Source organism: Hypomesus transpacificus, chromosome 21, assembly GCF_021917145.1.
Source record: "Hypomesus transpacificus isolate Combined female chromosome 21, fHypTra1, whole genome shotgun sequence".
NCBI classification, from domain to species: domain Eukaryota; kingdom Metazoa; phylum Chordata; class Actinopteri; order Osmeriformes; family Osmeridae; genus Hypomesus; species Hypomesus transpacificus.
Genome location: NC_061080.1, coordinates 4,217,978 through 4,243,092, shown reverse-complemented (window position 1 = coordinate 4,243,092; position 25,115 = coordinate 4,217,978). Strand labels below are relative to the sequence as shown.

At 49.9% G+C, this 25,115-nt stretch overlaps 3 protein-coding genes across 5 annotated transcripts; 2 read left to right on the top strand and 1 right to left on the bottom strand.

Annotated features, from left to right (window-relative positions):
* Window positions 1-5,159: 5,159 nt before the first annotated feature.
* Window positions 5,160-10,401, top strand: taf5 (TAF5 RNA polymerase II, TATA box binding protein (TBP)-associated factor). The gene is made up of 11 exons (XM_047044178.1): window positions 5,160-5,588; window positions 5,925-6,162; window positions 6,286-6,601; window positions 6,780-6,943; window positions 7,219-7,354; window positions 7,569-7,689; window positions 8,102-8,231; window positions 8,531-8,695; window positions 8,987-9,164; window positions 9,291-9,468; window positions 9,628-10,401. The coding sequence occupies exons 1-11, from the start codon at window positions 5,162-5,164 to the stop codon at window positions 9,843-9,845; spliced, it is 2,271 nt and encodes a 756-aa protein (XP_046900134.1). The 5' UTR covers window positions 5,160-5,161; the 3' UTR covers window positions 9,846-10,401.
* atp5md (ATP synthase membrane subunit k) lies at window positions 10,323-11,822 on the bottom strand. Its single transcript, XM_047044179.1, has 4 exons — window positions 11,736-11,822; window positions 10,950-11,054; window positions 10,685-10,775; window positions 10,323-10,438 (listed from the first exon to the last, which is right to left on the bottom strand). Exons 2-3 carry the CDS (start codon window positions 11,034-11,036, stop codon window positions 10,689-10,691), a joined length of 174 nt encoding a protein of 57 aa, XP_046900135.1. The 5' UTR covers window positions 11,037-11,054; window positions 11,736-11,822; the 3' UTR covers window positions 10,323-10,438; window positions 10,685-10,688.
* A 173-nt stretch (window positions 11,823-11,995) lies between these two features.
* pdcd11 (programmed cell death 11) lies at window positions 11,996-25,072 on the top strand. 3 transcript variants are annotated; one of them, XM_047043688.1, is made up of 35 exons: window positions 11,996-12,067; window positions 12,545-12,811; window positions 12,975-13,136; window positions 13,310-13,471; window positions 13,694-13,811; window positions 14,176-14,351; window positions 14,609-14,710; window positions 14,846-15,052; window positions 15,192-15,316; window positions 15,446-15,506; window positions 15,651-15,797; window positions 15,980-16,231; window positions 16,520-16,645; window positions 16,793-16,987; window positions 17,360-17,530; window positions 17,657-17,870; window positions 18,213-18,365; window positions 18,593-18,705; window positions 18,934-19,427; window positions 19,731-19,793; window positions 19,885-19,987; window positions 20,096-20,185; window positions 20,300-20,402; window positions 20,537-20,714; window positions 20,920-20,976; window positions 21,099-21,221; window positions 21,456-21,575; window positions 21,723-21,885; window positions 22,035-22,172; window positions 22,657-22,794; window positions 22,972-23,222; window positions 23,344-23,512; window positions 23,663-23,816; window positions 24,022-24,187; window positions 24,554-25,072. In XM_047043688.1, exons 2-35 carry the CDS (start codon window positions 12,566-12,568, stop codon window positions 24,723-24,725), a joined length of 5,412 nt encoding a protein of 1,803 aa, XP_046899644.1. In that variant the 5' UTR covers window positions 11,996-12,067; window positions 12,545-12,565; the 3' UTR covers window positions 24,726-25,072. The 3 variants fall into 3 exon arrangements, with proteins under 3 accessions (XP_046899644.1, XP_046899642.1, XP_046899643.1); XM_047043686.1 differs by having other exon boundaries at window positions 22,654-22,794; XM_047043687.1 differs by having other exon boundaries at window positions 12,001-12,080; window positions 22,654-22,794.
* The last annotated feature ends 43 nt before the right edge of the window (window positions 25,073-25,115 follow it).

Below are 25,115 nucleotides of genomic sequence, written 5' to 3'. Positions count from 1 at the left end.
TGCTTGGCCAAATGCAAACTCCATCTCAGCAAGGAAGGGGCGTGTTCTGTACGAGGCAGTGCAGAATTGTATCCGTTTCACACAGCGTGGGGTCTTGACGTGATAGTATATGTACACAAACTCCCATACACCATCACATGCCTTTAAGCAGGCACACACACATTGGAGAAGAAGGAGTTGGGAAAAGCGTGGTGCCACGCCCTGCTTCAGCTATCTGTCTCAGCATGGGGTAACATCGCTCTCCACCAGCTGGGAAAATATATGCGCACACACACATAACCACACACACACTTACATAAACTGCCTCTACTCCAACTGATTTAAATTCAAGGAGAGCACTAGCACTTAAATACTTGTAGACTATTAATCAGTCTGGAAGTTATGACGTGATGTATATGAATCCAATGATTACAGATTGATATCAATTTAATAAACCACTGAAAACTTGCAGAATCAGGATCCTTCAGCATCTTGGGCTTGGGCGAGCCATACAGTATCCCAAATCTAAATAATCTCATCAGCAGGTGTTTTTATGGGCAGATTTTAAACAAGACGGCTTTAGAGGCACATGAATCACAGCTCACTCAGGGAACAGTCCTTTGATTTATCTCTTTAAAAATCTCCAGAAACACATTAACTGTGTAAACACACTCAAAGCCCTGTCTTACAGATCACATTAGTGTTCTAGTGTGAATAAATTAAACTAGATTAGATATGCTAAATAGTCAAAGTCAATATAAATTTGGAACTTGAGCTCTTGGGTGCTGCGTAGATTTTTTTTTATATATACATATATATATTACTGGTGTTGAACATACAAGTTCTATAGTTACTTGCATTTTAACTCAAAACTCTTAAATAGAGTCAATGCACTAATACATTTGATTCAATTGTATAGTAAAATAGAACGTTCATCATGTATTGTACAGTGATCCAGATTTCTCTGCGAACAATGTGTGAGATCAGAGTCGTTCCTGGTGTTTTGGCGTTGCTGTGTGTCTTGTAGAGAGCCACACCCTGCGCTCGCTGTGGGGGTGGTGCTGTGGGGGTGGTGCGGTGGGGGTAGGGCTGTGGGGTAGTGCGGTGGAGGGTGGTGCAGTGGGGGTAGTGCGGTGGAGGGTGGTGCGGTGGAGGGGTGCTGTGGGGGTGGTGCTGTGGGGGTAGTGCTGTGGGGGGGGTAGTACGGTGGGGGGGGTGCTGTGGGGGGGGGGGGGGTGGTGGGGGTGGTGCGGTGGGGGGGGTGCTGTGGGGGTGGTGCTGTGGGGGTGGTGCGGTGGGGGGGGGGGTCGGTGGGGGTAGGGCTGTGGGGGGGTAGTGCGGTGGGGGGGGTGCGGTTGGGGTAGGGCTGTGGGGGGGTAGTGCGGTGGGGGGGTGCTGTGGGGGGGGGGGGGGGGTGCGGTGGGGGTGGTGCGGTGGGGGTAGTGCGGTGGAGGGTGGTGCGGTGGGGGTGGTGCGGTGCACGTGAAGCGACGGAGGAAGAGAGAAGAGGTGGGCTCGGTCTGACACCCAGCGTGTGACCGGCTCAAGTCCTCATGAAGTGTGAGAGGTGGATGAGAGTGAATATGCTGCCTCTCTGCGCCCTCCGGGTCCATGCAAACGGCACACACACACACAAACACAAACACAGGCACTGCAGACACGTACACAGAAATAAAAAACCTTTCGAGAGCCTAATGCAAAGCAGGCGTAATCTCAAATGTTATTTGTCTTTTGTTCCTCTCCCTCTCTCTCTCTCTCTCTCTCTTTCTCCCTCTCTCTCTCTCTCTCTCTCCCTCTCTCTCTCTCTCTCTCTCCCTCTCTCTCTCTCTCTCTCTCTCTCCTCTCTCTCTCTCTCTCTCCCTCTCTCTCTCTCTCTCTCTCTCTCTCTCTCTCACACACACACACACACACCACTGTACATACACACAAGCACACCCCAGTTCTGTTGGAGCTTCCTTGTGTTACAGTAAATCAGCAACACTGCAGCACTCTCTCTCTCACTCAATATTCCCAGAACACAAACGATCAGGCAGCCTTGAAGGTTTGGGCCACACCTAGCAACCACATTATCTATCACTAGCGACACGATTGCCTAAATGTAGAGACGTTTCAAGCGTATCACTATCAAACTCATTACTCAGGAAGAGAAACAGACCCCCCCACCACACACACACACACACACAAAAAAACGCTAACCACATTGGCTCGCTTCTCTTTGATTCACTATGTCGTTTGACAGCAACGGTGAGCCCAATACACAGATCAACAGACACTCACTGAATGTCCAACTGAACAAAAGTAATCACTCTCTTGTATTTCCTATTAGTGTCAGCACTGCTGGACGGCTTAACCGCCTTTTATACTACGCATGGAGGACCAGGTGTTTTTTCTTTTCAACCCCCCCCTTTTATTTCTCTTCCTTTTTGTTTCAGTTAGTTTCTCAACTCATGTCACCACACCTTCTGTAAATGTCCACATCGTTGTCCTTTTAGAACCAGTAGAGAGCAACGACAGAAGGAGAAGCAGTGTTGTGTTGGACGACCACAACAAGACACCTCGTAACACAGTCAATCTGGGATGCGTTCGAGAAAAAGGCAGGCGTCAGACGTAAGCAGCGTTCATTACTGCAACAAGCCGCGGGGCACCACTGTTGCGTTATTTGCTATCGGAGACGAGGGGCCAAACAGTGATTGATCTTAAATCAATAACCGTGGCATTTTGATGTGTGTTTTAGGCCTGAACCAGCAGTGGCTAGTGGATCTATGAACCCTATGGGTCAGCGCAGAAACACACCAACTAGAAAGACTCAAGGATTGTTGCTTCTGCAGGACAAGGCTGCGGTGAAAGCTGTAGAAATACAATACTACATCTGCTCGCGAGACATTCGGAAGACGTGTGGTCTCATCCACAGACGTGGTCATGACAACGTGTCCTGGTGTTGTAAATCAAAATATCTTTTTTTTTGTTGCACTGTTATCTTACAAGTTCATCAAGGGGAACATGTCCTGCTTCTGAGGCGTGTCTTTGAGTGTGAAGTCACACGCAGTCTCTCCCCATGAGTTGTTATAGAACCCTGGATGGTGCAGAGGGCGTGGAGGAGGAGCGAGCGGGCTGTGTGTCCTGTCGGCTCCAGCGGGTCTGCGGCGAGCACACACACGCGTGTGGCCACGCCCTGAGCCGGGGAGGGCTGACACGTGTGTTTTTCCCCCCCTCCCTTTCCCCCCTCTCTCTTCTCCTCCTCCTGCTCACACCCCCCCTCCTCCTCCTCCTCCCCGTCCATGTGGCAGGAACGCTGCAGCTGTTATGCAACAAAACACGCTGCCCCTTCTGCGTCTATCCTCCTCCTCCTTCTCCGCCCCGCATCCTTCAAAGACCCTGGTCCTGCATGATAAACCTGACGTCTCCCCAGAATAATGGCGTGAGGTTGAGTTAGTGCTGTTTGATAGGTTCTGCAGGGCTAGACAATCAGAGGAACTTCAGCCATAGTCCAACACCTGGAAAGGTATTTGTTGGTTATGATACAAAAAGGTGAGCCAGAACAGTGTCAGGAACTGACAACAAAAACCTGGGATGAATCCAAGCAGAACAGCAGGGAGCAAACAACATTTTACTCAAACATCCGGGAAGGAAATATTCAGAAGTTATTCTGCATCTCTCTCAGTATATACTATAGAGCATCTGACCTTTATTGCGGAAAAAAAAAAACGATATGAAAACAGATGCTGTTTTGCCCTTGCAGAGAAAATGGTGCATCGTGTGTTCCTGCTCTAGCTGGGTCTTCTGTGATGGGATCAGACGTGTTACTCTGGAGTCTGGGGGATTCTACAGGAAGTGCACGCTCAGCAGGGGCACATGGTCAATCTGATATCTCCTTCTCCTTTCACCTTTCCTCCCTCGTTTCTCACCTTCGTTCTCCTCCATCCCACCATCCCTCAATCCTCTTCACGTATTTTATGATTTTCTTCATATTTTCGAACTTCCTACCGTTTCTTCCCTCTGACATGACCCCCCGTGACATCACTGACCTTTTTCTGTGTCATTCATGCAACTGAATAACAAGTGACTCATTACTCTGAACGCCACCTTGTAGCAATCAATACAGCCCCTGACTTATCCTTGTTTGAAATGCACAGGCATGCTCACTGGTTCTCCTACTGCTGGAACTAGCATGGAGTCATGTGTGCGCTAGACTTAACCATGTCAGGATACATGCTGACATATGTTAGAAAAATCCATGAAGAAATAAGCCTAAATATGACATCTCTTCGTTTATAAGTTCTCTAACAGTTGAAGGTGAGGTCAGATAAGCGGTGTAGGATAAGAGGATTAATGATGGAAATAGATAGAGGTCTGAAACCTTGCTGGGAAAGTGATTGGGTGCATGGAGAGAGTGGGAGAAAGAAAAGCTGGAGGAAAACAAAGCAGTTTGACATCACCAGAAATGTGTTTCTGAGTCGTGAATGTGACAACAAAGCTGTGATGAATGATAGCAGGGTGGGTTTTACGCCCTTTCAATGATACCATCAGCAATGAAGAGGCCATGCTGTGATGTGCTAGCGTGAGGAGAGAGAGAAGAGGGGCTGGGGTGGAACCAAACTGCCATCATCTGGTACGAAGAGGTATAAAACCACTAATACCAGACCGTGACCAAGCACTCGATGCAGTCCTTGTGTCACGTTGTTTGTTACCAAGTCATGCTCAAATAAATGTCGTTCTGTTCTACTTTGGGCTAGTTAACTGATTAGGTGAACTGTGTTTGAATTCTAACAGACATACAGTCGAATTGTCTATAATTGTGCAAGGTGTTTGACTCTGGGATGTTGACCTAGGGCCCATGGTTAACTGCTCAGTGCTAAAGGCCAACTAGTGCAGTACTGTTTTTACTCGTGAATTGATGTGGAATTAGATTGGCCAGAAGTATAGTTGTGTAAACGTTCCGGGGTTTGAAGGTTTGTCTATCTGGAAGAGATTACACATGAAATCTAAAGTTGTTCTGTTCCACTTACTTAACTCAACCAGCAATGAATACGCTACATAAATATGAATGAGTTTCGTTCTCCATAAAAACCACTAGAAATCGACAACCCTGCGGCAAACGTTTTCTGAGAGCCAATCAGATTGTCTGTTCTTCAGTAGTGACGATACCTTTATTTTGTTTGCACATGCGCACATCATTTCGAAAATGGCGGCTGTACAAGGTGGTCAGATCGATCCGGAGGGTGAAAAAGATATTAAAACAGAACCATCAAACGATGGGTCAGGTAACAATAATGCAAACGATGGAGGAGTACTTTCTTCATCTCCTGATGCAACGTCTTCTAGCGGAACAACGAAAACTTTAACTGCAGGGGCCGAAGATCAGCAGACCTTGCTCGCGGTGTTGCAATTTCTCAAGAGAAATAAATTGTCGGAGTCCGTAAACATTTTGCGGCGTGAAGCCGGTTTATCAGACGATGCAGATGATTCAAAGGTATCGGATTCTGCAGGATCGGGCTTGGGAAGTACCGTGAATGTTGATGCTGAAGGCGGGGATGCCAACTCTCTTCTGAACCGGGTGACCATAGCCACCGCCGCTCCCCCAGCCACGGCGCCACCGGCGCCAACAAAAGGTCGGGATTATGCATATCATTGCAATTATTTAGGTTATCAACATCTTAATAACGTAATTTTTAAAGCAGCATTCTTTAGTCTTCATGTAATTATGATTAATAATTGCAAGCAAAACAAGTCTCTGAATGAATGAGACAAGTTTGACAGACGTCTTTTTTAGGGGGGAAATAGAACGCGTATAGCCAATTGAAAACCAGAAGCTAGTTATGCAAATCACAAAAGAGTCGCAATGTTATCATAGCACTATATACATGAAAATGTTAGTTACCCATACTTAATTTACTTTGTATCTGACCAAAACTATGTAGTCATTCATGTTTTTGTTTTGTTTACAGTGCCGGCGTCAGGCGGTGAGGATCAACCCGACGTCAACGTTGTCCTGTCTGCATACAGCCAGCAGGGGGATCCCCCACTATACCAAGTCTACTATAGCGGCTTGAAGAAGTTTATCGAGTCTGTTCTCGATTGTCACCGAGCTGAGCTGTCCCAGGTCTTCTACCCTCTCTTTGTCCACATGTACCTGGAGCTTGTGTACAACAACCACGAGATGGAGGCAAAGGCTTTCTTCGAAAAGTACGTTTCTGGGCCGAGTTTCACTCGAATGCCTATCCACCTCAAACTACCCAACACACTGTGTTCTGATCAACACCCTTACCTTCTACTCTTTCCTTGCCCTCCGTCTCTCCGTCTTTTCAGGTTCAGCGGGGACCAGGAGTGCTACTACGAGGAAGACCTGCGCATCCTCTCCAGCCTGACCAAGAAGGAACACATGAAGGGCAACGAGACCCTGCTGGACTTCAGGACCAGCAAGTTCGTCCTGAGGATCTCCAGGGACTCGTACCAGCTCCTGAAGAGGCACCTCCAGGAGCGCCAGAACAACCAGATCTGGAACATCATCCAGGAGCACCTCTACATCGACATCTTCGACGGCATGCCGCGCAGCAAGGGCCAGATCGACGCCATGTCCGGGAGTCTGGCAGGGGAGGGCAAGAGGGATGCCAACAAGGCTAAGGTGGGTGGGGAGGGGGGGCGTGTATTGGTGATTCCATGCTTGTGTTGCCTCAGAGAGAGAAAGAGAGCGGTAGACGACTCGAGGATCGCACAGGCAGAAGAGCGAACCGCGTCCGTAAACTTACAAAGTTGTCGTCGTGGGCGACTCTTCCCTTTACCCCCCCCCCCCGCTGCTTCAGGTGTTCTACGGCCTGCTGAAGGAGCCGGAGATCGAGGTGCCCCTGGACGACGAGGACGAGGAGGCGGAGAACGAGGAGGGCAAACCCAAGAAGAAGAAGCCCAAGAAGGACAGCACGGGCAACAAGAGCAAGAAGCAGGATCCTAACGCCCCCCAGCAGAACAGGTGGAGTAGAGAGGCCTCCGCCTAGCGACAGCAAGCACACGTCCTTAGATACTTAGTCCTTACTAACTCTTGGCATATCTTTACATAAAAAACAATGGAATGATCCCTTTAGAATCTGTGTCATTGTAGAATCCCTCACCCCTTTTCTAAAAAATGACACAGGCAAAGACATTGCACATCAGAAAAATGGATGCTCGTGAACCATCCCCCCCAATTAGATTATTTTAGGATCGTAGGAGTTCTAATAATGTAATAATAGTTTTTCTATCCTGTAGGATTCCTCTCCCAGAGCTGAAGGACTCTGACAAGCTGGACAAGATCATGAACATGAAGGAGGCCACTAAGAAGATCAGACTGGGGCCGGACAACCTGCCCTCCATCTGCTTCTACTCTTTCCTCAACGCATACCAGGTGCTGTAGCAGCTGCCTCGTACAATCAACATACAGGCCCGTTTAACATAGTTCACTAACATTTGTGTGTAGTATTTCGATGTTTTAAGTTTCTTCGGAAAGGGTACTCTAACCACTATTAGAACGGAGTCGCAGCTGACGCTTGTTGTTGTTGACCCCCTCCGAAATGCCGTTGACTATTGCATTCTTTCTCTTGTGACCTTTTGACCTTCAGGGTCTGACGGCGGTGGACTTCACGGACGATTCCAGCCTGATCGCGGGGGGCTTCGCAGACTCCACCGTCAGGGTGTGGAGCGTAACGCCCAAGAAGCTGCGCAGGGTCAAGTCAGCCGCAGGTAAACATGGGGTCAGATGGCTGAGCAAATCGGGCTATTAATCAGAAGATTGTCGGTTTGATTTTCCAGCCGTACCAAATTACGTTGTGTCCTTGGGCAAGGCACTTCACCCTACTTGCCTTGGGGGAATGTCTTACTATTACTGTAAGGGGAATGTAATACTACTAATGTATTACTTATTGTAAGCCGCTCTGGATAAGAGCGTCTGCTAAATGACTAAATGTAAACACTGAGACTACACCTCCAGTTACGACATAAACACTCCTTCACCCTACTAGTGTCCTGCCCTAAGCCACCGGTTTATGTCACTGAGTAGTAAACAAAAAACCAGTGCTGAAAACCGCACACCTCGACATACCGATACTGATCGTTGACCTTCATTGTTGACCTCCCGCGCTCTTCTCCACCAAAGATCTCAGTCTGATAGACAAGGAGTCTGACGACGTGCTGGAGAGGATCATGGATGAGAAGACGGCCAGCGAGTCCAAAGTCCTCCACGGGCACAGCGGGCCAGTTTACGGCATCAGCTTCAGCCCTGACAGGTGAGACCGCACAGGCTACACCCTGTTGTTCACCCTCTCATTCATCCCTCTGCCTGTGTTCGCGTTCTTCGTGAAGAGCTTTCGCTTTCGGAATCTGTTAAACCAATCCTAAAGTCTCTGTCAGTGTCAACTGTAGTTGACACTGGTATGGCTGTAAGTGGCCATACCAGGATCAGTGCTTGAGATTTTAGAACCAGGACGAGAACACCGAGAAGTCGCGCGCTCGCACGACTCTGCATTTCCATGTTGTGATTAATCCAAGCTCTTCTGCATCCCCCCCCCCCCATCGCGTCGTCCAGGAACTACCTGCTGTCCAGTTCCGAAGACGGCACGGTGCGACTGTGGAGCCTCCAGACGTACACCTGTCTGGTGGGGTACAAAGGACACAACTACCCCGTCTGGGACACCCAGTTCTCCCCCTACGGGTACTACTTCATCTCTGGAGGGCACGACAGGGTGGCACGGTGAGAACTGAGGCGTGCGACTGGAAAAACGTGCATGTAGCGCCCTCGCGTCCTGCATAGACTTACTTTGTATGCCGCTACATAAAGTAGCTACCACGTACAATACTACACGACAGAGAAGCCTCAAGTATAGCATAGACTTATATATATATTATTATTATGTATTATTAGTCCATAAAAAATGAAGAACGTGCAAATAGCCTCATCGTTGTAGCTCTCACAGAGCTCTTATCTGCAGCACGAGGAATGACAAGTCATGCCGTTCCTCCTCCTCCTCCTCCTCTCCACCAGTCTGTGGGCCACTGATCACTACCAGCCGCTACGCATGTTCGCCGGCCACCTGGCGGACATCACCTGCACCCGCTTCCACCCCAACTCCAACTACGTGGCCACCGGCTCCGCCGACCGCACCATCCGCCTCTGGGACATCCTCACGGGGAACTGCGTCCGCATCTTAACCGGTCACAAGGTCAGAGGTCGACTTTCTTGGAATGTTGCAAGGCCAAGTTTGATTGGTTGGGAAGGACTGTGCTCCTCTTCAAGCTTGTTTAAAGGCTTTAGACCTTTATTTTATTATTGTGTTTTTGTCATTTAGGGCCCCATCCATGCCCTGGCCTTCTCACCCAACGGGAAGTTCATGGCGTCTGGAGCTACTGATGGCAGAGTGCTGCTGTGGGACATTGGCCATGGCCTGATGATAGGAGATCTGAAGGGCCACACTGACACCATCTACTCCCTCAAGTTCAGCAGAGACGGAGAGATCCTCGCCTCAGGTACATACCTCAACATTACAGTAAAATAGCCGATAATATGAACATGTTTCAATCTAATGCTGAGATCCTAGCGCCTGTTGAACCTGAACTCGCTGCAAACAATGGCCCATCAAAACGCCGCCGTCTCTCTCATGTTGTGACATCGTGCGTCTTCTCCAGCTTCCATGGACAACACCGTCAAGCTCTGGGACTCCATGAAGGCGTTTGACGAGTTGGAGACCGACGACTTCACCATGGCCACGGGTCACATCCATTTACCAGAGAACTCCAAGGAGCTTCTCCTGGGCACCTACCTGACCAAGTCGACCCCCGTCATTCACCTCCACTTCACCCGGAGGAATCTACTGCTCGCTGCAGGCGCTTACAACCCCTGCTGAGACACCGGACGGCTGCTGACTATGAACATTCTTAGAACTGATCACCTCTTGTTTTCCTCTGAAAACTTTACTTGATGATGATGGGTGAAGGGCCAGGAATTCTAACGCTCCAAAGAAGGATTCATACAATAGAAATATATTCCATTTGAATTGACTGTAGACACCCAACTTGTGAATGTCTTTCCAATGGCAATGAGAAATAAGCTGTCGCGTTATTAGCTCCGCATAGTTAAGGCAATGAAGGAAGACGAGTCGCTAAATTTGCGAATTCATCTCAAAGCGCCCCCCGGCTTGCTAAATACATACAGCTTCATTAAACAACGTAAAAAAAAAAAAAAACTGACACCCCTTGCCTAAACAGTGCCATTTCAAAACCATGTTTTACCACTGCCATTAACACAGCCTAACTGTTCCTGGCTGTCATAGCTGTATAGCTTTTTATACCAGTGCATATTGTGTAAATAAAAACAAGTTTTCTATGTCGATATCATTTTTATTGTTAACATGTTAATACCAAATAAATGGTTGTATAATTACAACAAGCACATCCAGCTGCCACCAGCTCCAACTATACTACAGAACTGTCCGGTCACCTGCAACACAGACAAGAACAGACAGGAAATGGGTGTTAAAGGATTTTCCTGCAACAAAAGTACCTTCATGAACATGAGATGAAAGTGAGGATAATACATGCGTTACTATACAAAGGATTGGGCACCCACCCTGATCCGAATACATCAAGTTAAGCCATTCATATGAAAAACACCTATGGTTTCAGAAGGTAAAGAATAATCAAAATGTTACTGAGATGCTGACGTCATCTCAACAGTTATGCTTACATGATCAGTTGGTGATCGCTGCTTGTTTCTTGGGCTTCAGTTTGAATAGGAGGACGATGGTGGCTATGCTGGCGTAGGTGAGCAATACACACTAGGAAGGGGACAGAACACGCATGACCTTTTGGTAAACTTACAGAATTGGCTGACTTTCAATATGGTTCAACACATCACTGTGAACCAGACTTCAAGAAGCATAATTCAAAACATTGACAATGTTTTTATGTTGCTGCAACACCAACTTTGTGAGAAGAAGTCCACAACTTACATTCCTCCTTCCTGTGATGGTGTATGCGTTGAAGTACTTGGCAATGCCAGTGAACTGGTGCTGAGATCCAGCGTCGTGTCCGCCCATGGTTGATGTCTACTGGTCCTACAACAAGTAAATCACTTAATGAGAATTGCATGTGGTTCGACAATGACAGTTTTGAGGGTAACTGCAGAGGGCAAGAGGGAAAATTAGTAACGTGCACACCCATATTTGAAGGAACATGAGTAATGATAATTCCTGATGTGCATCTATGAGGAATAAAATCGACACATTGAAATCAATTGTTACAGATTAAAGCACGAGATGAGTGGTATTACATAAGTGTAAGCGAATAGACTGTCCCTTTGAATTCGCTGGTTGACAACCCACGAGCCCAGAGACGGCCTGCTGCAATTAGTTTAATCTCTACACTGTAATTTCAATTGACAACTAGCTAGCTGGTTGTTAATACATAATTAAAAAATGAATCCATGTCAGCCCCTGATCATGCACAATTGTGGGCATTGCTCGGATAAGTTCTAACGAAAGGTTAATATTTACTGTTTTGACTTTCACTGAGACAGCTAGCTAGCTAACAGGGTGAGTGAGTTGCCACTTGACGAGCTAGAATTAGTAGTAGCTTGCTAGCCATCAAGCTAGCTAGCTGGCTGAAACATTGTTTATATAAACGGACGATTAATCAAAACATTAACAAATATAGGCGGGAAAGCTAACACAATGATGCATTACTGAACAGTGTAAACGTGAATAGGACAAACATTTTTTATTCGTTACATTTCTTACCTTCTGCACACACTACCCTTGTGAATTGACTTGAACAAGTGCCCTTCAGCAGAGGCCGCAATGCTAGATTTATCAGGAAATCCCGCCTACTTGTTACGTTGTAAGGAAACACAGTTTGATAGGGCCAAGTAAACGTCAATCAACACAAATACCGCCCCTTTGAAGAATAACAGTTAATGGCAGGTCAATCCGAACGTCAATCATTTATCTTTGGGTGGTGAATGGTCATTTACTGAAACGCCCATCTCGGTACTGTTCCGGTATTGAAAAATGGCGTGGTAGTGATCAACACATGTGAGTTTGGATACCAAATTGAGAAGTGGATTAAAACAGTAAGGATTAACTGTATGCTAATACGTTTTGCATTATTTTAAACACGTATAATTTACTGAAACGTTGGAACTGTGTTTAGTTTTGGCTGTCGATTTCTCTCACTGAATGTTGTCTAGTTGGAATGCAAGCAGCTAATGTGGCTATCTTTCTAGTTAGCCAGTCATCACATGTATGCAGATGTTTGAGAACGATACTGTAGTGTAGAGTATATTTTCAGTAGCCTACACTACAGGCACCTTCTTAGTAGGTTGGAGCTGACTAACTTTGTGTTGTTGCAGATGTCTAGTTTTCAATGTTGAAAACTATTGAAAGAATGTTTGTCAATATGGTCTTGTTTGTTAGTTTCTCAGTTCATTTGTTTATCTACACTATAACCAGACATGGCTTTCGCTTGCAGCTAGCAGACACTTCCCAGTTGTTTGTCACCCGTTTCTTTTATCGACACATTATTAGATTTTGATTATTTATTTTTACAGACAATTGAATCAATATCAACTATGGCGTCATTGGATGAGGATTTCCCTCGTGGAGGGACGGGCAAGAAAGCAGAGACTAAAGCGAAACCCGTGAGACACCACACTGAGGTGGACAACCTGTTCCAGACGCATGAACCAGCAGAAACAAAGAAAAGGAAGGGAGAGAAAAGGAACGAGGGGAAGAATGTGGCTAAGAAGCAGAAAACGAGCAAAGAGGAGACGCTCAAACTCAATGCAGCAGCCAAAGTCGAAATTCTACATCTGAAGGTCAGCTTAAACAATGCATCCTGTTAACTCGATTTGTTATGTTTCTAAATGATGCCCTTCTGCTATGCATGATCAATTCAAATTGCAAAGCTCTCCAATAGAGAACTGGCCTATCATGAAGCTGCTAACTTACCTGACTTGCGTGTTGTGTGCCTGCGATCAGAGTCTGAAGGTGGGTACCTTGGTACTGGGGTGTATCAAGGAAGTGACAGACTTCGAGGTGATGGTGAGCCTGCCCAGTGGCCTTATGGGATACCTGGCCATCTCCAACATCTCTGACTCCTACACCAAGATGGTCCGTGAGCAGCTGGACTCAGATACCGAGGTAAGAGATTGCTGTTCATGGAGGGTGTGTGTATACATTCGATGTTCCGCTTTTTAATAAAACATACAAACGTAGTATACTGCGGACGAGTGCAGCTGAGAGAACCGCACGCACCTCATATTTGCCACGCGTTTGACGGCAGTGCCTGACGATATTTTTCTCGTCTTCCACAGGAGATCTTCTCCCTCCCTGACCTCTTCAGTCCAGGCATGCTGCTGAGGTGTTCTGTTGTCAGGCTGAACATCACCAAGAAAGGCACGGTCAGCATCCAGCTGTCCATCAACCCCAAGGAGGTCAACAAAGGCCTGACCACCAGCTGTCTGAGTGCTGGCATGGTGAGTCAGCTATAGACGTGTAGGCAAACAAGCCTTTTAGTGACACATTTGAGGGATGTGACTAAAGGTGAGGGTTCTGGACCAAGATTCCTATATGTTTATTGTATGCACCTTCCTGCCAAAGCAAATTCCTTGTCTGTGCAAACTGTCATGGCGAATAAATCCCTTTCTGATTCATAAGGAAGAGTCTGGAAATAATGTTTTTGTGTCTTATTTCCTTAGATCCTGAGTGGTTGTGTGGATAGCGTTGAGGATCACGGGTACCTGGTTGACATTGGCGTCAGCGGAACCAAAGCTTTCTTGCCCAAGCAGGCGGCAACAGACCAGCCCATCCCAAAAGGTATCACGCAAGCCAGGACTGGACTCACCCTTGTTGTGTGCCTTGTTGTGTACCTTGTTGTGTACCTTGTTGTGTACCTTGCGCCAGTGTCGCTCCCTGTGTTTATTGGAGACCCGCTCTGTGTGGCGTTTGTGTCGAGCACGTCTTTTCCTCTGGCGTTGCATTTATATTACATTTAGTCATTTAGCTTACGGTCTTATCCAGAGCAACTTACAGTAAGTACAGGGACATTCTCCCCGAGGCAAGAAAGCTGAAGTGCCTTGCCCAAGGACACAACATCATTTGGCATTGCCGGGAATCGGCAACCTTCTGATTTAATAGCCCCGATTCCCTAACCACTCAGCCATCTGACTCCACATTGCAGAGCTGAAGGTGGGTCAGTGTGTGGTGTCCCTGCTGGAGGAGGTGAAGAACGAAGGGCGCGTGATCCGTCTCTCCACCTGCCCGCGGTCCGTGGCTCAGTCCTACGCTGACATCAAACACGGCTGGACCCTCACCAACCTGCTACCTGGGCTCCTGGTCAAAGCCCAGATCAAAAAGGTACTTTGGTGCCTACTATCTTGTCTGAGACCCAAATGTATCATTTTGTTCCAGCCACATTTACTGCATATGGTTATAGGCTCAGTGGTAGACTGGGGATCAAGAGGTTTCAAGTTCCAATCCCCCCCAGTACGTCTTTTTAATTTTTAAAGAAAAGCATCTGCGAAATGAACACATTTACATTATATCTCCATGTTGCCGCTAAGCTAATCTGGCGTGGCGCTATGTTAATGTTCTCCCCGCGGTTCTGCTCCCAGGTGACCATTCACGGCCTCATCCTGGAGTTCCTCTCCTCCTTCTCAGGCATGGTTGACTTCATGCACATGGAGCCCTCATGCAGCTACAATGAGGGAGATGAGGTAAGGACCTCCATCTTTACCACATGTCTTACTCTGTCACACAGAGGGCCGTGGGTCATAAAAGCAATGCCATGTCAGTTCTCATATCCCCTCCGAAAGTCAGACTTCAGTCAGCATATGTGGATGTCCTCCCAGGTGAAAGCCTGCGTGCTGTATTTGGAGCCCTCCTCTCGCCTGCTGGGCCTGTCGCTGCGCGGCCACCTCCTGCAGCCAGGGGGCGACCTGGCGCAGGTGACCAGCGAGCGCATCGGAGAGGTGCTGGAGGGCTGCAAGATGACCTCGCTCCACCACTACTCTGGAGCCATACTGGAGCTCCCTGACAGCACCCAGGTCTTTGTGCATGTGAGTACCTGGAGCTCCATTCCCCCCCATGTACCAGCAACTGTAAAGCCTACAGGGACCTCCAGAGCTACATGCTAGCATAAGCGTCCCTCCATGGGTAACCGTTTGGTGGTGGTGTTTTGTCTTCTCTGTGCCGTAGAGGAACCACATGAAGGAGCCCAAAGACCCCTTCAACATGAACAGGGTCATGGCCAAAGCAGAACACACCTGCAGGATCATGGACTACAGCACCATGGAGCAGATGCACTATGTCAGCCTGCGCATGTATGTATGTGTGTGAGACAGAGAGAGAGGGAGGGAGAGAATGAGTTTGTCATGAATGGACAGGAAAGGCTCCCCCCCCCCCCCCCCCCCCCCCCCCCTAATCTTGTAACCTTGCGATCATTTCTACAGGAGTGTTATAAAATCACCATTCTTCAGATACCATGACATCCATCCTGGACAAGTTGTGGAGGTTAGAAGAGAAAAATAAATAATAATAAAGTTTCTATGAACAATAAAAACACTCACCAGCTTCTGTGCCATACGTCTGGTTCACATTCTCGGATAACTTGGTCCCTTCCCCTCCTCCCATCGTCCTCGTCCTCCTCCTCCACAGGGCACGGTGATCAACCTGAATCCCAGCGGGATGACGGTGAAGTTGACCGAGCACATCCGGGGGATGGTCCCCAAGACACACCTCTCTGACATCATCCTCAAGAACCCAGAGAGGAAATACACCGAGGGCATGAAGGTCAAATGTCGGGTGAGCGAGCGCCTCAACACTCCACTTACGAGAAGAAGGGCACGAGTTAATCTCTCACTGGGGCTCCTGGTTCACGCTTATCTCATCAGGAACGATATATTGCGCTAAATAGAGTCCACTTTATATCTTATCCATCTTATCCTATTTTTGGCGTAACTCTTTTATCGTTTGTGCGTGTCTAGGTGTTGGCCGTGGATCCTCAGAGGAAGAGCCTGACCCTAACCAGGAAGAAGGCCCTGGTGGAGTCTTCCCTGCCGCTGTTCCTGAGCTTCGCCGACGCTCGCCCCGGCCGCATCTCCCACGGACACATCATCTGCGTCAAGGACTTTGGCTGCATCGTCCGTTTCTACGGCGACGTCAAGGGGCTGGTGCCCGTCCGCGAGCTCAGCACGGAGCTCGTCATCGTACCGGAGAAGATGTTCTTTGTCGGTCAGGTAGGGAGACGCAAAATGGCCGCCGCTTAGGTAACAGTACTAGATTAGATGGAGCCATGTTTCATGCCTGTTTTCAATGTACTTTTACCAACACTTTGGATTACTGGCAGATTCTGAGTGTGGGGGAGGGAAGGGGGGGAACCATCAACATATTAATATAGGTATACTGCAAAGGTAGCTTTGACTTTCTTCTGCTATGGGAATCGAACCGGCAACCTTCTGATTGGTAGCCCGATTCCCTAACCGCTCAGCCATCTGAGCCCCTTGTGGTTGCGGCTGTGTGTCCAGGTGGTGAAGGCCAAGGTGCTGAACTGTGACTTGGCGAAGGAGAAGCTGCTGTTGTCCTTCAAGGCCGTGGCAGGAGGGGACACCGAGGCGCCGCCTAAACCCCAGTTTGACTTTGAGATCGGGAAGGTAAGAGGACGCATCTTTCTCTCACTCGCACACATCTCTCTCTTTTTTCCCCCCGTTGCCTCCACTCACTCCCCCCACAACGAAGACATTTTTCTTTTCAATCTTGAGAGCCTCTAAACAAATGTGTCCCCTCCCGTCCTCTGGTAGAAGGTGGAAGCGAGGCTGGTGGCCAAAGTCCTGGGGGCTCTGGAGGTGGCCATCCTCCCAGAGGAGGTCCCGGCCCTGCTCCCCATCAGCCACCTCTCCGACCACGTGTCCAACTGCCCCCTCCTGTTTGAGGCGCTGCAGGAGGGCGACACCATCTCCAACCTGGCCTGTGTCAACCACAACAAGCAGCACATCGTATCCTTCCTGACTTGAACGCTACAGCCACATTTTTTTATTTTCTTTAAGACCATATTTATCCAATGGCATTGCAAAGGCAAGACAATAGCACCCGTTAGCTATGTCTGGTCTTTCTCCCCAAAAATAATATTTGTTTTCTGGAGAGCTAAAAGTGATGTTGAAATTTTAATCTGGGTCTTACAGGGATATATATACTTAAAGTTAGTACTATTAATATGAGTCATATTTACGAATATGACGAAATGCAAGTGTTTTATTAGTCTGGTTTTGAATTGGATTTTGTGGTCTGGCAAATGGTACAGTGCTGTTGCACCCGACTGTACATCGTCAGGAAGCTTGTCTTCTTCTCCTTAACCCGGCCGTGCCCAGACCCTGACCAAGAAGCCTGTGTTGAGGGCTTCCATGGAGGACGGGCCTGTTGCCAGGGAGTTCTCTGACGTCAAAGTGGGCATGCAGCTGATTGGCTGGATCAAGAACATCATGCCCTACGGCGTGTTTGTGGAGTTCCCCTGCGGACTGGTAGGCCTGGCCCCCAAATCGGTGAGTACTCATCAAAGAGGAAGTCGACTAAGTTAGCGGAGAGGCGATGTCACGAATGTCCGACTTCTCCCGAACGTGAGCCGTGGTGTTTTCCCTCGACTGACCCGTCCTCCTCCTCCCATCCAGGCGATGAGCGACAAGTTCATCAGTGACACAACAGGGCCCTTCCAGCTGGGCCAGACGGTGGGAGCCAAGGTGACCAACCTGGACGAGGAGAAGGGCCGCTTCCTGGTCAGCCTCAAGGTGTCCGAGGTCATGGCCCCGGAGGGCGACGCCCAGGCCCGGCTGCTCCAGGGCCTGCTGGAGAGAAGGGCTGTGGCCGACATGATGGCCAACAAAGGTGTGTTTCCGTGTGTGTGTGTGTTCCGGACGGAGGAGGGAACCAAACCATGTTGGGTGTATCCAAAGGGGTGTGTGTGTGTGTGTGTGTGTGTGTGTGTGTGTGTGGGCGCCTCGGGCGTCTGGTTTCTGTCGCCGTTTATCGAGATTTCAGATTCTGTCAGCATCCTGCTGTAACTCGATAACAACAACAGATCCGATCTAATGGTCTGCGGCGGGCTTTTACTGCTCTTCATGACTCCCCCTCCGTCTCCCCTCCGTCTCCCCTCTTCCACTCTCTCACTTCTCTCGCTCTCTCTCTCTCTTTGTGTCCCTCTCTTATCCCTTTCCCCCCTCTCCTCAGAGGACTCTGAGCTCCATCAGCAGCTGTCAGTGGTGACCCTGGGCCAGAGGCTGAAGCTGAGCGTGGAGCAGGTGAAGGAGGACGAGAGCGTGAGCCTGGTGTGTGACGACCTGAAGGGTGCCACCGTGCTGGCCACCAAACACCACAGCATGGGTGAGGACTCAAAGCACCCCTCTAACCCCTAACTCCGTCTGAATGGCGTGAAATGAAACGTCCGCCGGCAACATATTCGCTTGGTTGTTTACTTTTCTGGGAAGGTCTTTTTTTCGCCATTTTGGTTCGCTGTACGTTTTTAAGGGTATTGTCAACTGCTTGTTGATGAATGAAAGGGTTTGTTCCGCGGTGACTTGAATGGTATGCGTGTGTGTGTGTGTTCTAAGGTGTAAAGGTGTCTCCTGGACAGAAGGTGAATGCTGTGGTCCTCCATGTTGACCCCTTGAGCACCCAGGTCCATGTCTCCCTGCTGCCTAAGCTGGTGGCAAAGAGGAAATCGGTAAGTGTCGACCATGGGTCAATTTGTCCTGTTTGATCTGATGGGTGGATAGATGTGTAGGTGTGTGATGGAACTGATGTTGAGGTTTGAGAAATGCTTGTTATATTCAAACAAACTTTCTCCTTGGGGGGGGGGGGGGGGGGGGAAATGTAAGTATGAAAATGTTTAAGCTTTCTATACGGTTATAAAATTACAACCGTTCATCGTTTTCCCTCCGTAATTCTGTAGGTTGAAGAGGGGGCCAAGTACACCGCCCGGGTGCAGCATGCCGACAAGGACTTTGCCGTCATCTCATTGGGCGACACGGCCCAGCTGACCGTCGTCCAGACGACCAACAACCTCAACGACTCGTTCCGCTTCGAGACGGAGAAGCTGCTCCCGGGCCGCTTCCTGGCGGTCAGCGTGACGGACCCCAGCTGCGAGGACCTGGAAGGGCTCCCCCTGGTGGAGTGGGACTCAAAGGTCCAGCGCGGGGCGGCCGCCGACCAGGCGGGGCCGAGGGGGACGGGGCGCCACCGCTACGGCGACCTGGTGAAGGGCAAGGTGAAGGCGGTGAGGCCCACGTGCGTGCAGGTGGAGCTGGAGGGCGGGGCCACGGGGAGCGTGCACGTGTCGGAGGTGCAGGACGGAGCGTGCCTGGGGACCTTCCCCACGTCCGCCGTGAAGCTCGGCAGCGAGGTCACAGCCAGGGTCATAGGAGGGCGGGAGGCCTGTAGTCACAGGTCAGTACCCAAGCACCCATGTGTCTGAGAGGGAGTCAGATGGCTGAGCGGTGAGGGAGTCGGCCTAGTAATCAGAAGGTTGCCGGATCGATTCCCCGCCGTGCCAAATGACGTTATGTCCTTGGGCAAGGCACTTCACCCTACTTGCCTCGGGGGGAATGTCCCTGTACTTACTGTAAGTCGCTCTGGATAAGAGCGTCTGCTAAATGACTAAATGTAAATGTGTGTTCATATAACTACTACTGCAGGGGAGTTGTGTTATCATGAATGAACAATTTTCTTTTTTGCATATATTTTTTTTAGGTACCTTCCATTTAGTCACCCCAATTTCACCTATTTCATTCCTGAGCTCAGTCTTTTGCCAAGGTAAGCGTTTGTGAAGGAGGGAGGGAGGGGATCGACCCCCAATCCCAGTGATGGATCATTGTGTGTGTAACATGACCCTCTGTGGTTCCAGTAAGCTACAGGAGGACGTGGTTCTGGAGCCGGTCAAGCGCAGCCTGAAGGAGGAGCTCATGACCTACCAGGTCGGCCAGAAGGTCACATGCTTTGTGTCAAAGGTACGTTTGGAAGCGTGCAACGGCACTGAAGAGTTTGAGACGTTTGTGATTAAATTCGACTCCCTGTCTAATGAGTGCGTGTGTGTGTGTGTGTGTGTGTCTCTACAGTACTACCCAGAGAAGAAGTGTTTAGAGGTGACCATCAGTCCCTCTCTAACAGGAACTGTTGATATACTTTCCATGGTCACTGATCCTAAAGTAAGTTAACATTTGTCAATTTCCATGATAAAAAAAAAATATATATATATATATACATATACGCACTTAATATAAATGTCAGTATTCCCACAAGACATGTTCTCACCTTTTCAGGATTTGAAACACCCAGAGAAGCTGTACAAACTGGGCCAGGCAGTCGGTGCCAATGTGGTTCAAGTCAGTTTGAAACCTCTGCGTCTCTCCCTCTCTCTGACTGGTGAGCGACCCCACACACACACACACTCGGCTTTGCTGTGTCATCATAACCGCATGGATCATCCTCAGGTTCTACCCCAGTGTTCCAGGTTCTACCTGCAGTTCCAGACTCTAACTCGACCCTCTAACCCTCAGACGTGCCCAAGCTGGAGAACGGCAGCGTCACCGTGGGGATCGTGCAGAGCGTCCAGCCCCAAGTGGGCTTGGGCGTCAGGCTGCCACTGGGCGCCAAGGGAACCGTCGCCGTGGTGGACCTGCTGGACTCGTACAAGCGCGATCCGCTCCAGGCCTTCAGCAAAGGCCAGCTGGTCAGGTGAGTGGGCCTCTTCAGGCCCAGGCTAAGTGACAAACCAGGTTAGCCGAGGCCGGACACTGAACTGCTTGTCTTAACGCCAGCCTCGCCCTTTGATTACCTGTACTATAGTCCTAATGATGTTGAATGTTTGTGGTCTCTCTCTCTCTCTCTGTCTGTGTCTCTTTCTCTCTCTGTCTCTCTGTGTCTCTCTCTCTCTCTCCAGGTGTTGTGTTCTCAGTGAGAAAAGCGGTCAATGGCAGCTCTCTCTCCGGCCCTCGAGGTGTGACCCCCCCCCCCACCCCCCTCCCAAACCAGTGTTCTAGACACATTCAGTACACATACACATCCTCTGCACCACACGTCGGGCGTGCTCGATCCATGCTCTTCTGTTGCTGTGGGCAGGTTGAGTCCAGACAAGCCCTCCGTGGTGAAGGACCCGGAGGTGCGGTCTGCGGGGGGCCTGACACCTGGCCAGATCCTCCGAGGCTATGTCAAGTCTGTAGGTGAACATGGGGTCTTCATCAGGTATGTATACACACAACACACCCCGGGGGGGCGCCAAGGGGTTGCATATCTTACACGTTGATTTACTCAAAGGATGTTTTGTTTCCCCGAGTTCATAAGTAGATGCTATCATCAGCCAAGGCAGAATGCCGCACCAGCGTCTGTCTCCTTATCCTAAAAGGCATAGTTCAGTGACTTTGTCACCTGACGTGAAACGTCCCGCTGACCTGCGAGAGGGGTTGTGTTCTGTCCAAGGTTGTCCACAAACATCACGGGAAGAGCCCAGTTTCAGCACGCCACCAAGTACTTCAGCAGCCCCGACGTGTTCGCCAAGCACGTCCCCGTGAACACCCTGCTCACCACCAAGGTCCTCCAGTAAGGAGCCAACGACGCCACGAGTCACCAATTCAGCGTGTTCCTTCCTTACGGGAGCTTTGGGTAAAACGTGATCCAAATCCTTTCCATTTCCAAACGTCTGACTTGGACATTCCCCCTACCCCTCCCCCCCCCCCCCCGCTCCAGTGTTGACACACAGAATGAGCAGGTGGACCTGTCCCTGCTGTCAGGCGACACCGGGAAAGCAGACCTGCTCCCAGAATCCCTTGGGCTGCCGCTGAGGCTGCTGGGAGAGGAGAAGGAGAAATACGACGCCAAGAGGAAGCGCAAGTCCTCCGAGAGCCAGCCGGTCAGTCGTCTGTCCTCCCTCCCCCTTCCTCAACTCAACCCTCTCGTCATCACAGTCTTGTTTCTCTCTGCAGAGGGATGTTAAAGAGCCAGGATGATGTCAAAGCAGAGGTGTCATGGTGTGCGGTGTTGCTGATTGTTGTGTCCTAGGAGCCGGTAGAGAAACCGGCGAAGAAGAAGAAAGGAAAGAAGGAGAAGACGGAGGACATCGACAGTGGAGTGGAGGTGTATTTCCGAGAGGAGGAGGATGGGGGGGTGGGGATTGAGGAGAAATCGAACCCTCCAAAGGTTAGCAACTGCACTCGCATGCTGACAAGCAATCAGTCTTTTCTAATTAGCGTCCTGGTATCTTGTTTTGTTGACTGCGTAATCAACCCGGTACTCATTATTGCTGCTTTTTTTTGCACGCCGTCTCGTCAATCTCTTCCCTTCCATCTCTTCCCCTTCAACCTCCTCTTGACTCTCCATCCCTCGCCGTTCTCTCTCTCCCTACCCATCCTCCCTCCCTCCCCATCCTCTCCCTCCCTCCCCATCCTCTCTTTCTCTCTCTCCCTCCCCATCCTCTCTTTCTCTCTCTCCCTCCCCATCCTCTCCCTCCCTCCCTCCCCATCCTCTCTTTCTCTCCCTCCCTCCCCATCCTCTCTTTCTCTCTCTCCCTCCCATCCTCTCTTTCTCTCCCTCCCTCCCCATCCTCTCTTTCTCTCCCTCCCTCCCTCCCCATCCTCTCCCTCCCTCCCCATCCTCTCTTTCCCGTCCTCTCTCCCTCCAGCAGGGTAAGCCAGCAGCGGCCCCAGCCAGGCTGCAGGTGTCGGGGGGCTTCTCCTGGGACGCTGCCCTCAGCACCCTGAAGCCCGCCTCGGCCACCCCAGAGGGGGACGACTCCAGCGAGGGGGAGGAGGAGCAGGGCCAGGTAACAACCCGCATTGCCCGGAGCCCCTCCGAGGGTCCTCCCTTTTCCTCTCTCGGACACCGCTAGTGCCCTCACCAGTGTGTCCCCTCTCCTTAACCCTGTGTCCTCTCTCTCTCTCTCTCTCCGACCACGTCGGCCATCTCTCCCCCCCTAACCCTCCCCCACCCCCCCGTACAGCGCCAGAAGAAGACTCGCCACGAGCGGCACACGGAGAAGCGCCAGGCGGAGAAGGCCCTGTCGGAGCGGGAGACTGAGCTGATGGACCCGGCCCTGAGGCCCCAGGACGCGGGCAGCTTTGAGCGCCTGCTGCTCGCCTCGCCCGACAGCTCGCTGCTCTGGCTGCAGTACATGGCCTTCCACCTGCAGGCCACCCAGATCGAGCAGGCCCGGGCCGTGGCTGAGAGGGCCCTCAAGACCATCTCCTTCAGGTAGCGGCTGTTAGCATGTTAGCGTGTTAGCATGTTAGCGTGCGAGTTAGCGTTTCTCCGTGCGTGTAGGGCCGGTGTCTGTACACGTGTCTAAGCCGTGTGTGTGTCCACCTCCCCCCAGGGAGGAGCAGGAGAAGCTCAACGTTTGGGTGGCCTTGCTGAACCTGGAGAACTTGTACGGCAGCGAGGAGAGTCTGAAGAAGGCGTTTGAGCGGGCGCTGCAGTTCTGCGAGCCCATGCCTGTCTACCAGCAGCTTGCAGACATCTACGCCAAGTCTGGCAAGACCAAGGTATGACCTGCAGCCTTCCCCCCTCCCCCCCCCCCCATCTGCCAAGGGGCTTTCAAAATGGAGGACATCCTAATCCGGGGTTACACCCATTTGCTTTAGTTTACACTTTTGAGGGAAACGTTTGGATGAATTCCCTTGTTCCGTGTTTAGGAAGCGGAGAACCTTTACAAGAAGATTGTGAAGCGTTTCCGCCAGGAGAAGGCGGTGTGGCTAAGCTACGCCTCCTTCCTGCTGCAACAGGGCCAGAGCGACGCCTGCAGCGCTCTCCTGCAGAGGGCGCTCAATAGCCTGCCCGCCAAAGAGAGTAAGCAACCTCACTTGCTGGGGCCACATGGCTCCTGTTTCAACACTCAGAAAACGCATCCCAAAAGGAGAGGAGTCACATGAATGCGATATCCCAAAACCGGGGCTTATCTACGGACGCCACAAAAACGTCTTTTTTTTTTACATTCGATCGGGCTCGTATTCATTTCCTTTTTGAAACCCCGCCCCCTCTTCCTTGTCTCCAGATGTGGACGTGATCGCCAAGTTTGCCCAGCTGGAGTTCCGGTACGGCGACGTGGAGAAAGGCAAGGTGATGCTGGACAAGGTGCTGAGCAGCTACCCCAAGCGCACCGACCTGTGGTCCGTCTTCATCGACCTCATGGTCAAGCACGGTTCCCAGAAGGAAATCAGGTGAGCAGAACACGCTACCTGTGAGCTCGAGTTGGAGTCACCTGTGCAGGAAGTGGGGAAAATATGTAACATTTGTTACATATATACATTACCTGGTGTGTGTTTTTTTTTTGTATGCATCTGCTGGTGTACTTAATTGAATCTCAGCTCCACTGACTATTACGATCTTTAAAAACGTATATAAATTCCTGATAAATTACCTTATTAACGTGTAAACATTCAGCAGCTAGAAGTCTCACGGCCATTTGACAGCTGATAACAAGCCAACACATTCTCCACTCTACAGTGCTCTAAAAAGGGATCTGTGTGCTCTCTTTCTCTCTCTCTATGTCTCTCTCTCTCTCTCTGTCTCTCTCTCTGTCTCAGGGCTCTCTTTGACCGGGTGATCCACCTGAGTGTGGCAGTGAAGAGGATCAAGTTCTTCTTCAAGCGCTACCTGGAGTACGAGAAGAAGAACGGCACCCCCGAGAGCATCCAGGCCGTCAAGGAGAAGGCCCTGGAGTACGTGGAGAACAAGGCTACAGAGGCAGCTAGCTAGTTAGAGAACCACACACACACACACACAAACCGTATCCAACGTTACCAAACAGACTTCCTTGTCAAGCCTCATGTCTTGAGTCACTAAATATTTTTGCATTGAGAAATGTTTTGCGCTATTGCAGGAGGGAAGTGTGCTGTCATAAGGAAATATGAATAATCTAGTGTGGGGTTATTTTTACATTCTCAGATACTTTCTTGAGCCTTTGTCAAGTGTGGCATTTTAATCTATTGTGAATGACTAGAATAAGCAGCATGGGTGTCTGTGTAGCTATTATTGTATGGATGAATAAAAAAACAGGGTTGACATGACTGAATGACATCCTTTTGTAATAAAAGTATTATGTAACAGTGATTACTGTTTGGTTGTCAATGATTATGATTGAAAAGG